General features: G+C 42.0%; 1 protein-coding gene across 2 annotated transcripts in view; it reads left to right on the top strand.

Moving 5' to 3' along the window:
- UVSSA (UV stimulated scaffold protein A) overlaps positions 1–13,675 on the top strand; it is a 120,732-nt gene that overhangs the window by 70,087 nt on the left and 36,970 nt on the right. For both annotated transcript variants that reach the window (XM_075066641.1, XM_032779912.2), the window contains 2 exons: positions 4,627–4,804; positions 6,844–6,996. In XM_075066641.1, the coding sequence (XP_074922742.1) occupies positions 4,627–4,804; positions 6,844–6,996 (331 nt within the window). The remainder of the gene's footprint in view (positions 1–4,626; positions 4,805–6,843; positions 6,997–13,675) is intronic.

Raw genomic sequence — 13,675 nt, 5'->3', positions numbered from 1 at the left:
ACTCAGAGAAGAAAAAATGGTTATTAACCTTCCATAGCTGCTGTTCTTTGAGATGTGTTGTTCATGTCCATTCCACAACCCAAACTCCTACTTCTCTGTCAGAGTTAGCAGGCAAGAAGGAACTGAGGGGGCAGTAGGTCCCTGTGTACTGTCACTATGAGGACACAATTCCAGGGGCCACCAGAGCCGACCTGATGGATACCACTGATGGAAAAACTTTCCAGTGGTGGTGCACAAACCCTACATTGGAATGGACATGATCAAAATATCTCGAAGAACAAAAGATACGGAATGTTAGTAACCGTTTTTTCTTCTTCGAGTGCTTGTTCAAGTCAGTTCCAATCAGGTGTGTGCACATTCGCTGTAACTGGAAGATTTTTTCCCCAAAGCAGCAACTGTTGGTTTGGCCTGAGCACCACCTGGAGTCGCGCCTTCATGGCACCCAATATAGAGCCCTGTCGAACCACCACCACTTCAGTTCCTATTTGCTGCCAGTAATGGTAGCTGGGACTTCCACTTGCTCTTCTCTTGCTTCGGCAAGTGGATTAGCAGTGCTTTAGCTGTACCCTGTACATAGCTAATTTCCAGTAGTTAGTATAGTTCAGTAGCTCTTTAGAAGTTTCAGTTACAGGGGGTTCCCGCCACGCATTTGTTACTGGCGCATGCCATGATCCTGGGCTTTCAGACTTACCAGATTTGTGCGAAGTGCATGCCAAAAAGTGACACACACACATACTCCCCACCTCCTGCTTATGGTGCCTGGGTGAGGGTCACTAGAAAGACTGCTGTCGGGGTTTCCGACCAAGAACCATTCAGGAGAGGGAGCAGCATCTCAAAATTCTTCTTATGGAGGCAGCTGTCCGACCTCAGCTGGACCCAGGCCCCAGGGACCCTGCTCCCAGCACTTTGTCTTCACCGCGAAGCCCTCCAGCGCCATCTTTGAAGGATCCGGCACCAAAGAAAGATGCTAGCAGAAAAGCTTGGGACTGGCAATGAGCCTCTCAGGGACATTCCAGCCTTGGGCACTGGTCCCAATTGCTGGCTCAGAAGAAAAAGGGGTCAGAAAGAGGCCAGTCTCCCTCAGGTGGTGATAACTTTGGCCAGGAAGGTGTCTGAACTCAAGGCCCTAACCTCAGAGCCCCCTTCTACTGTGTTCTATAAGGACAACGTGCAGCTCAGACCTCATTCTGCTTTCCTCCCAAAGGTTGTATTGCAGTTTCACATTTAACCAGGACATCCTTTCTCCTGGTGTTCTACCTAAGCCGGACTCACTAGATGTCCGCAGGGCACTAGCTTTCTGCTTCGAGAGGATGAAGCCGTTCAGAAAATCAGTCCAGCTATTCTTGGCTGTGGCGGACAGAATGAAAGGCCTACCCGTATTGTCACAATGCATTTTGTCATGGATCACATCCTGCATCCATGAGTGCTAAAACCTGGTGGGGGTTCCTGCACCCCAATCACTGTGCACTCCACCAGGGCACAGGCTTTGTCAACAGCGTTCTTGGCGCAGATCGCTACTTCGGAAATCTGCAGAGCAGCGACATGGTCCTCCATACACACTTTCTTCACACACTATGCAATTACCCAACAGTCCAGAGACAATGCAGCTTTTAGATAAGCAGTGCTCCAATCAGTGGATGACTCCAACGCCACCTCCTGAACTTGGGCTTTAGTCACCCGATTGGAAGCGACATGAACAAGCATTCAAAGGAGGAAGAACAGTTAACTCAGCTTCATGTAACTGTTGTTCTTCAAGATGTGTTCTTCACGTCCATTCCGAGATCCATCCTCCTGCCCCTCTCTTGGAGTAGCCTGCAAGAAGGAACTAATGAGGTGACAGATCAGCAGGGCTGTATATGCAGCGCCATGGAGGTGCGACTCCAGGGGGAGCCCAGCCCGACCCTATGGTTGCTGCTAGGGGAAAAATCTTCCGGCTTCTGTGCACATGTGCGCGCATACACCTGATTGGATTGGACATGAACAACGCATCTCGAAGAATAACAGTTACAAGAAGGTGAGTAACCATTTCTTTTAAAAAACACTTCAGTGATGATCTCCACAATGTTCCTTGAGAGGCTGTTCTACAGGCTAACAGACCTCCCTGTTAAGATTTAGCCTATATTTTCCTCAGCTCAGTTTCATCCCATTACTCTTAATTATCATTGCCCTTATCTAGCTGGTTTCTAGTAAATTTTCCAGTGCTAATATCAAAGCCAATTAGAATGAATTTTTACATAGGATTTTTTTAGACAGTGTGTTAAACACAGTCACCTGCCCAGTGCTCAGGTTAAGAAGTGGAAGTAATAGGTGAGCATGCTATAAATTCAGTGCTGCCAGTTAAGAAATCAAGGGTGGAATAGATGGTGGGAAAGACTTCAGGCAAACTGGGTTGTTTTCCAGATGAAGGCTGCAACAGCTTGCTCAAACTTTCCTTCCTGGGGAACAATAGTTTTTGTTGTTTTGGTCTTACAGTTTGTACTTGGGTTCGCTTCTCTCATAAAGATGCTTACTTTATTTGTTTGAAAAGTGAAAATGTTAACTTTTGGATAAGTGCATGTGATCAGGTCTCCCTCTAGTGTCTGGCCCTCCTGGAGAACCAGAGCCTATTACTACTACCTGCTAATGGAGCTGCCAGTTTAGTTCAGCAGGTAGAAGTCTATGCTTCTGATTTATCTAATCTAATCTAACTTTCACTAATCTTAACTCTCTGTCTGCTTATATAAAACAATTATAGTGCCCTCATCAGTGCAGTAGCTGAGCTTTTGGTGCTGAAGATCTTGCAGTGGGTTTGTTCCTCAATCATGTCAGATTGTCATAAGGATGCTGCTTTGGTGGGCATGCCCTATGCTTCTTCAGGCAAATAGGTGGATGCTTTATCTTTGAAAATAAATAGTGCTGTTTTTTTTTCCTGATGGTTATCTATGAAAGAAAAGGTTCTGGTAGATTGCATCTGTTTGAGAATATACTAAAGGATCAAAGCTCTTGACATTGTCAGTGGAGCTGCTTCTCCTTTTGCAAAACATTTAGGAAAAGCGATCACATGTACAGCCCTTCTGAAGCCTGTTCTATGTATCTGAGGGGCCAGTATGGCAATTGCGAATCATCAGGTTGGAGGAAAAGCCTTGCCACACAACTTTCTCACTAGCCATGCCCCTAACGAACCGTGGTGGTGGTAAGGTGGAGGTTGTTGTTGGACCTGCTATGTCAGCTCTACACTACCAGTGAATATCCCTATATCAGAATTATCCCCGTGTGCCTAGTTGTGCCAAGTTTAGGTCTGCTTTGCACAGGGAATGTTACACCAAAGCAACCACAGCACAGGGGAGCCTATGGCTATTAAATCTGCTTTCTTTCTTCTGCTGCTCTGCAACTTTATTTTTTTGCATTTCTATATTAGATAGGGAACTTATCTTTAGCATCACTCATGGATATAATATTCATAGTTCCTTTCACTTACACATATTAGCAGTGAGTATGGTATGGACTCTGAGAGGGCTGATGTGAGAGTATTACCAGCAACAGTCCTGTCAAAAAACAGTGTAGCAATCTGGACATCTTTTTGTTGTTTAACTTTCCTTTCCTGGTGGGATAATACAATGTCATAATGAGTTTTACTGTTGATATGGTGATAATACTTGTTTGTACCAACATAACAATAATTTCCCCATAGTAGAAATAGTACTTGTAGCATTGCAAGGCTCACCCCTGCGGCACCTCCTGTTGTCGTCCTGGGAATTAGCTTGTCTAGCCTTTGGAGCGCCCTCTTCAGGCCAGCGTCCTGCTCACCGCAGGCCCCGTGTCCCTCCCAGACCCCAGTGCCTCTCTATCTTGGGTGCTGCACCCTGGGCAATACCCCCACAGCTGTGAGTATCCCCTCCCTGGGGAACCCCCAACCCTCTATCCCCCACCTCGCTTCAGTCTGTTGCTACTGCCAGTCACCATCTGGCTCCTGCTAACTGGGACTGACTGCAGTGTACAAGCCATTCATCATTGGCAAAGCAGGGTTTTGAACCTGCTGTCTCTACCTTCTCCCAGGCTGCATTCCTGCAGCCCCAGTACCTATTAGGCCTTTGGCCAGACCTGTAGCCTGGGGCTTTTCCAGGCGAGAGCTCCCTGGCTCCTCTGCCCTATTCCCCAGCCCTATTCCCTACCGCTAGAGAGAGACTGACCTAGCTCCTGCCTAGCAGCTCCAGGGCCAGTTGTGGCCTGATAAGGGGCATGGCCCCCAGCTGAGGCTGCTTCCCCCAATCAGCCCAGCTTTTCCTTCCTGTCACAACACCCTCCCAGGGCAGTTTTAAGCTCTTTAAGGCAGGAACAGGGTGACCACTCTGCTACATACTGTATCCACTGGTTTATATCAGTAACATGCTGGTGGATGCAGCAGAGAATCCTGTGGCACCTTATAGACTAACAGACATTTTGGATCATAAGCTTTCGTGGGTGAATACCCACTTCGTCAGATGCTGATGGATGCCATTGCAACAAAAAATAGTCAGTGATGTACCCAGAATCTATTCACTCCTTTGCTAGCCTTACCAAGCACTCTGGTGTAGTTGTAAGACTTTTCTTTCTAAAGGCTTTATTTCCCCCCTCCTAAACATGCTGGGGTTTGGGTTTTTTTTGCAGGGTTGGAGCCCCAATCATCTCCGAAAGCATTAGCAAGAGGAATGGTCGTGAGGCCAGCTTTGCTGAGCTCCCACTCCCAGTCAGAAAGGAATGAAGAGGAACTTGATCCAACTTGTGCCGCTGCAACGTTGAAACTTATCCGAGATAAGCTACCTAAGTTACCATCCCTAAATACCAGGTCATGATCATTTTATTTGTTTTAGAAACATCACTGTGATGTTGTTTGGCTCTGTTTGCTACAAAAGCACTCCCAGAAACGGGGCAGGCTAGAAGAGATTAGGCCAAGGGTTCTCAAACTGGTCTCAAGGTTATTACTTGGGAGGTCATGAGCTGTCAGCCTCCACTCCAAACCCTGCCTCGCCTCCAGCATTTATAATGTTTAATGTTTAAAAATGTGTTTTTAATTTATAAGAGAGAGTCATACTCATAGGCTTGCTGTATGAATGGTGTCTCCATACAAAAGTTTGAGAACCACTGGATTAGGCTATAAAATATTACTTATTTGTATTTAAAATAATAATTTTTATACCCAGTCTTAAGATATGCGTGATTAGAAATGTAGGTTTTGCTAATCATTTTTTGTAGATTCTTTAGAAAATCTTTTACTAAGAACTTATCATAGGGATCCTATCCAAAAAAGAGTTCTGTTTGCTGGGGGAATGTTTTGATTTGCAAATCCTAATACTACACTAGCAAATAAATAGTTTCAAAAGCCTTGGATTTCCTAGTGACTTACTATGTCAGATGCCAGCTTTTGAGGCCTGTCATACTGATTTCAAAGAACTATCATTTGTCAATTCTATTCAGAGCTTGCTGAAATTTCAGTCCTGACTGTGAATTATAGTAGAATCTCAAAGTTATGAACACCTTGGGAATGGAGGTTGTTCGTAACTCTGAACAAAATGTTATGGTTGTTCTTTCAAAAGTTTACAGCTGAACATTGACTTACTACAGCTATGAAACTTTACTATTCAAAAGATAAATGCTGCTTTAAACCATCTTAATTTAAATGAAACAAGCACAGAAACAGTTTCCTGACCTTGTCATATCCTTATTTATAAACTTTCCTTTTATTTTTTAGTAGTTTATTTAACACAGTACTGTATTGTATTTGCTTTTTTATTTTTTTGTTTATATTTTTTTTGTCTCTACTGCTGTCAGATTGCATACTTCCGGTTCTAAACGAGGTGTGTATGATTGACCAGTCAGTTCCTAACTCTGGTGTTCATAACTCTGAGGTTTTACTGATGTGCCATGCTTGCAAATCTGTGAGAGTGGACCCTGTGACTGGAGTAACCTGCTAATGGACTGGCATCTGCCAAAATGACACTTGTACAGTGGAAAAAGCTAGCAGAAGCTGAAGCGCAACCTTGCAAAGGCAAAGTGTTGTGCTCCATTAGTTTTCTGGAGGGTTTAATCAATACGGCAATAAACTAAACTTAAAAATTTAGATTTCTAAATTGAAAAAAAGACATGTTTATGTGTTTTAATACTATAAATTAGTGAGGCCATCATAATTTGGGCTACTGAAGTGCTTACGCTCTGCAACTTCATGTTTTGGGTTTAGTCAATTGTTACCTAACATTACATAACTAGTAGTATGTCTTTTTTTTTAGTCAAATAGTGGAAGGCCATCCCTTTACTTGCTAATGATGCACCTGGTAAAAACCCCTTTATACCAATATACTTTGGAGTACTGTGTTTGAGTGCAGCTGACAGCCTTACCTTTCTTTTTTCTTTATACACTTTTGTCCTTCTGTAACACAACTTCTGCTAAGGGAAAGGTTGAATTGGTGGTGTCTCTGGAAACCCCAGTGGTGCAAGTCTGGGAGACCGTACAAACATGGACATAAATCTACAGAGACAAGACAGTTCTGAATTAGGTTTGCAATACCATCCTCACTGAGGCTTCTGTTGTACTACACCATTTATGACCCCTTATTACATCACATATAGATCTTTAAGGTCCCACAAGACTGGGGAAAAATCTTTTTATGCAGCATGAGCTGAGCGTTCTGATAAGCTTAACTATGTATTGTATTCTGCTTGTATGACAGCATCACGCTCTATATCCTAAGGAACAAGCCAAGTAAAGTAGATGGTAGAAGTACTAGTGGATCTTAGATAACATGAGTGTTGGTGGAAAAGGTTAGCAAAAGCAGGCACATAGTTGTGATCATTATTGTTCTCTATTGAATTTTTATTATCTTTCTCTAGTGCATCCTCAAATCCAGAGCCAGCAGCTTCAGAAGAGCTTGTCAGCGAGACAGGAAAACTAGAAGAAGAAAGAGCTAAAGCTCCTATAATACCCTTTGGATTAGATCTTTACTACTGGGGACAGGACCAGCCAACTGCTTGCAAAATTCTAAAGTAAATACAGTCTAATTTTTCTTTTAAGAAACAAAAAGATTGGTTTAGGCTGAGAGGTTGTGCAGGGGGATGAACCCTACTGCTGCTTGTAATAATTACTTTTCTCCTTTCCTTTACAATAAGTGATCCATAAACATTCTTAGTAACTCTTAACTTACAAGTATATGTATTTTGAGAGGATAGGATTTGAATTAAGTATTTTAGTCTTTCAAAGCATATATGTATTTATGGTAGCACCTAGTCCAGTTGAGATAAGGGCCCCATGTACTAGCTGCCGTACAAACACAGTTCGAGACAGACCCTGCCCTGAAAAGTGTGCAATCTAAATAAATAAGACAGACCAATGGTAGAAGACAGGAAGGATGATTATTCCCATTTTTATAGATGGAGAACTGAGGCACAGAGATCAAGTCATTTACTCAAGATCCCACAAATCTGCGAGCTGAGAACTGCACCCAGATCACCTGGGCCCCAGCTGAGTGCCTTAACAATACAACCATTAGTCTTCCTTGTTTGGGAAGGTGCTGTGCTTTCTTGTACACAAAGTGATGCCAGCTTTGTGGCAGGACCAGCAACACTAGGACAGTTTACACTTGCACCTCAGAGATTTGTTTCTGACAGTCTTAAAGCCTATTCATAGCCCTAGCTTTTTTATTAATAACCTAGCATTCAAAGACTTGCTCCATTTTTTGCTCACATTGTAGCTCATGGGTATGCATCTGCTCTCTCCAAACAAGCAGGAGATTTCCATTTCCCTGCCAAAGAATGTATCAGTGTCTGCTGCAGAAATTGGCACTCCATGAAACTGTAGGGCCTGTAAGTCCCACACTGGGTTAAAACAAGTAAAAGATTGGAAGTATGTGTGTGTTGCTAATCAAAAAGGTAAACTCTGATGGCCTCACTGGTATTACTTTGAGTTTGTTTTCTTACCAAAGCAAAACAACTTCATCACAATTAGCTTGGTGTGGATATCTGTAGTAATAATGCTAGACAAACAAACCATAAATGCTGCAGCAGCATGAAGCCTGGGGGAATATCATCATCAACTTTTCCACATTTGTGCAGAAATATGGAACATCAGTTTCCCTGGCAATGGGTCTTTTGTTGTGCCTTACATTACAGATGGTGGTGCTAACACATTTTCTCGTTCATACTGCACTTTCCAGAAGAACAGCAAACTTCATGTTTGGCTATTCTTCCCTAACTCGTTGATTCCTAATGCCTTCTTGGACAGAAACTCAAATGGTAATTGATTTCTTATTGTCTTTTGTTACGATTCACCCAATTTGATTTAGCTCACAGAGGTAACATTTGCAGAAAATAGCAATAGTAGTGGCAGTGTTTCTGTGCCCTAAATCATGTAAAACACTGCACAGACTTTGTGCTATTGAGAGGCAAAGAGCAGTCACTATAGGGAGTGAAATTTGACACAGCATGATGCTTTAACACACTGCCTCCCAAGTCCATCCCATCCTATGAGGTGAATTCTTTAAAGTCTATAGAATGGTAAAGGTTTTCAGTAAAGCTTTAAGAAGCATTTGTCTCTGAGACTGCCCAAACAGTGGAAAGGTTTTATTTTACATTGGAAATGAGTTATTCAAGTCATAAGTGAAATCAAAAGCATATTTCACTGCCTGTCTGCCTAGTGCCTGCACTGTTTTTATTTTTATGCTTCCCAATAAAATAGAGGGGACACTTCTAAACCTTATAGCGTATAACTACAGATATGCCGATCTAACCAAAGATAATATAAGTAACTGAACACACATTATACCATTGACACCTGGGTAGAATATACTTGCTGAAAAAATTAGGATAGACATTGCCAGATCCTTTGACTTTATCTGTGGTAGAAATAAAAACTTCACAAGATGCATTAAAAAATAAAGGAGGGGATATGTGCAGCTTTTGTGTAGACTTGTCATTTTTTAAATCAGAGATAGAAGATCTTCAACCTTCAGCTGTTTCACATTATAACTTGTTAATAACACTATTTTGAGTTTCTACAGGGAGATATAGGTGGTATATCTTGACTTTAGTAAGGCTTTTGATACTATCTCACATGACCTTCTCATAAACAAACTAGGGAAATACAGCCTAGATGGAGCTACTATAAGGTGGTTGCATAACTGGTTGGAAAACTGTTCCCAGAGAGTAATAATCAGTGCTTCATGGTCAAGCTGGAAGGACATATCAAGTGGGGTCCCTCAGGGATCAGTTCTAGGTCCAGTTCTGTTCAATATCTTCATTAGTTATTTAGACAATGGCATAGAGAGTACACTTATAAATTTTGCAGACAATACCAAGCTAGGAGGGGTTGGATTAAAATTCAAAATGATCTGGACAAACTGGAGAAATGGTCTGAAGTAAATAGGATGAAATTCAATAAGAACAAATACGAAGTACTCCACTTAGGAAGGAACAATCAGTTGCACACATACAGAATGGGAAGTGACTACCTAAGAAGGAGTACTGCGGAAAGGGATCTGGAGGTCTTTATTTTTTTTTCTTTAATATCAGGGTTGGAAGGGACCTCAGGAGATCTAGTCCAACCCCCTGCTCAAAGCAGGACCCATTCCCAGACAGATTTTTACCCCAGTTCCCTAAATAGCTCCCTCAGGGATTGAACTCACAGCTCTAGGTTTAGCAGACTAATGCACAAACCACTGAGCTATCCCTCCCTCATAGTCATAGTGAATCAAAGGCTAAATGAGTCAACAGTGTAACATTGTTGAAAAAAGCAAACATCATTCTGGGATGCATTAGCAGGAGCGTTGTGTCCTCTCTACTCTGTATTGATACAGCCTCAACTGGAATATTGTGTCCAGTTTGGGTGCCACATTTCAGGAAGGATGTGGACAAACTGGAGAAATTCCAGAGAAGAGCAACAGAAATGATTAAAGGTCTAGAAAACGTGACCTATGAGGGAACATTGGGAAAAAAATGGGTTTGTTTAGTGTGGAAAAGAAGACTGAGAGGGGACATAACAGTTTTCAAGTACATAAAAGGTTGTTACAAGGAGGAGGGAGTAAAATTGTTCTCTTTAACCAGTGAGGATAGGACAAGAAGCAATGGATTTAAATTGCAGCAAGAGTGGTTTAGATTGGTGTCAAGGTTCTTTCCCCACTCTGAACTTTAGGGTACAAATGTGGGGACCTGTATGGACACTTCTAAGCTTAATTACTAGCTTAGATCTGGCAACTCTGCCACCATCCAGAAATTTCAGTGTCTGGAGTCCAAAACTTAAAGATTTAGTTTTAATTTTGTTTTTCTCAACTTGTAAATGGTCCGCCTTTTTGCTAGAGGATTTTTTACCTCTGGCTGTGCTGTAACTTTGAACCTAAGGCTAGAGGGGGTCTGGGCTATTGAATCTGAACCCTTTAAAGTAATTTTCATTCGGATTTTACAGGATGATTTTTTTTTACACTTCTTTCTTTTAAATTTTAAAAACTTCTTTTTAAGAACCTGATGGGAATTTGTTTCCTTTTTTTTTTTCAGAGAATCCAAGGGGATTGATTCTGGATTCACCAGGGATGTTGGGGGGGAAGGAGGTGAGGAGTAATCTCCGTGAAGATCAAGGGTGGATCGGGCCCATGATGGTGAGGCTCCGGCCCAGGAATAGGTATTGGGTGGGCAGACAAGACCCCAGAACACTTTACCAGTGATGCTACGATAGAGTTGTGGGGGAGAGATACTGTCGACAGTTTAAACTACATGCTAGGATAGTGATTGTCTGATCTGGGTGAAGGAAGATAACTATTGGTTGTCTATTATGGTTCGATCTTGTGCTCTCGGGAAATTGAAACCTGCACTCAGCTGTCTAAGAATGACAGTGTAGTGTTTGCTATTTTGTGTAACTGTCTTAACTTCTGTGAGCATTTTAGCCTTGTGCCTTTGAATGCTACTTGTGGGTGAGGGAAGTGATTTGAGGACTCTTTGAGACGCACTTTTTTGCCTTAGCTTTTCTGGACTATTGTTTTATGTAATCCTAATCCCTATGTCCTCAGTCTTCGTGTATTGTGAATGTCAGTACATATTCTTTTTATTTAAGTACGTTAATTGTGTCTCTTAGGTTTACTTCAGGATCTCCTCTTACGTGGGTCTTTCTGGTCTTGGTTCTAAAGAATATATTGATGGACAGCTAGTCTGTGTACCACAATTGTGACTATGAAGCCTACCCTTTAAATGATATGCAAAGCCTGTTAAAAATCATTTCTTTTTTGTAGGTGATTCTAGTAGCGAGTGGAGCCAAAAGTGATCATAACTTGGATATTTTGGTGTGGTTAATGAGAGATTGTCTAATAAAGGTCCAGTTTATTGGATTTCACTTGTGCTTTAATAATGTCTGCTTTTTTCTTGTATAATGTGTACGTTGGAGTTATTGTCTTGCATTAACCCATAAAGTGAATTGCGGGTTGATCAAATCGTAAGCCTGACACGCATCATACAATCGTTTCCGTTGTAACTTTGAAGGGTAACCATGATGTATTAGTGCCAGTCACTAGCCTTTGTATTAATTTTCTGCCTTTTTATAACGTCTTTTCCATTGGTTCATTTGCTTATAAATCTTTTTTCTACAATGCCCATGGAAATTTAACTTTTTAAAAATTGTAATTTTATCCTTAAAGTACAAACTTGGTGAATAGCATTCTGTCCATTGACAATGTCAGGAGGTCCTGATTGATACCTAGTGAGAATTTATTTGATGATTATTGTGTGTGTTCCTCACACGAGAACTGTTGTCTGGTCCAGATTTTTGTGTCTATGTTTACAGGATGGATCGCATGAGAGCTTTCATAGCACGCTGAAAGTCCTATGACACAGTGTTTGAAGTGGCTAATTTCTCCATAGCTCGCTATTTGGGTCTGTCATTTGAACCACACCAGTGACTGAAATTCTTATTAAGCCCTATACGCGTCTTCTCGCAGTCGAGTGTCTCTCTCGCGCAGTACTCGGCTGGGGGCCCTGGTTACTCCTCCTCACCTTGGGGTACTGGAAGACAGGAGAACTTATGGTCACCCACTGGATCTCTATACACTTCCACTGGTCCCCTAACATGAGACCCTTGCAACATATGTAAAGTCTGCATTTAGTGTACAGGAGGGGCGCGTGGATATAGTTCTGTACTCGCTCTAGCACGACGACCACAGGGCCCATCGATCGTTAACACCTACTTCTGGTCTGCAGACCCTGCCGGGTCTTATAGATCTGGGTTAAATTTCCCATTTTGTGCTATCTGCGTTTCGTTTGATTCGTGACTCACCTGTGGCGGTAAGAGGAAATATCAAATCTTATATTTCCCTTGCAGTCTCAGGCCTCTCCTTGGTAACAGTCACTTTTTATCCCTAATCGTACTTTTGGAAACACTAGTGTAGTCCCCTACTTTTAGTGTTCATTCATTTTTTCCTACACTTAACAACTACCCGATATTTTTTTACACTTTATCAAAACCTGGGTGTTTCCCTCATTAGTATTGCATCAAGATTTCTAGACTTTTAATAAATTCATCTTGGATTTTGCTCTTTTCATTCTGATGCATTTGGTGGGTCCGGATGTGATTGCGTCAGCATCATCCTTTTCATGGGACTATTTAGGAGTAAGCAGCTACCATGCTAAACTGGACCAACATGGACAAACAATACAGGGAACATCTACGAATACATGTCAACAAGTTCCATAGTCACGGGAATGCGGGCTATGTTTGGAATTCCCCATTTAGGGCAAGTGAGTTAATGATCCCGTGGAGGATCGATCACGGCCTCGCCTGCTAATTGGCGATCTCCCAGAATTGGTCCTGTTTGCTTTTTTTCAACAATGTTGTGATACTCGCACTTCGGGTCTTTGACTCATTTAGCTCTTTCTTGATGTCAGCCTGCCATGACTTATGAGGGATGCGTTTAGTGTAGCTCAATGGTTTGTGCATTTATTTGCTAACCTATCTTTAGAGCTTGTCGAGTTCAATTCCCTTGGTGAATGGCCATATATTTTTAGGGCACATGGTGCCATTTACGATCAAAATCTGTGTCTGGGAATGCCCAATCTGTTCCTCTCTTAAAAATGCCGTTATTCTTTCTCTTCCTCTTCTATATTAAAAAGGGCACATTGCATTTTTATGTCCTGGTATAAACAAAAGCCATAGTATTCTACACTCCAGCACTTACAAGCCTGCTAAAAAAGCTCAGGCCATAATCTATTGAACTTAAATTTCTTATGAAGCAAGCTATGTGCGTTCTTGACAACTGGTTGGTATAGAAAGGCTTTTTAGCGATAGATAATTTTCAGCAAGTTTAGACTCTAGTTTGGTTCAAGAAGCATCCAAACCCTCATGGTAAGAAATATCTGACTATCCCTTTCAGGTATATCATTATTCAGGAACTTCTCTGTCCAGTGCCCCATGATCCCTCTACACAAATCCCTATTGTGATAGCTATTGATCACTACGCTTCCAACCCTAATAATTCAGGGATTGCGTAAGGATTACATCAAAAGTCGATCTAAGAGGAATTCACAATACCACCGACTGACTCACACTGCCACAGGGCATCCTTTCCGCCATCCCAAACTAAATTCATCCACAGCCAAGGCTTCTTGTCATATTTACCTTAATTTGAGTAGGTGGAACAGATTCCTCTCCACCCACCTACGAGAAACCTTCACTGTTACAGGTGTTGTGGCATTC

Source organism: Chelonoidis abingdonii, chromosome 5, assembly GCF_003597395.2.
Source record: "Chelonoidis abingdonii isolate Lonesome George chromosome 5, CheloAbing_2.0, whole genome shotgun sequence".
NCBI lineage: Eukaryota > Metazoa > Chordata > Testudines > Testudinidae > Chelonoidis > Chelonoidis abingdonii.
The sequence above is the reverse complement of the archived record's forward strand: the minus strand, read 5'-3'. Positions and strand labels throughout refer to the sequence as shown.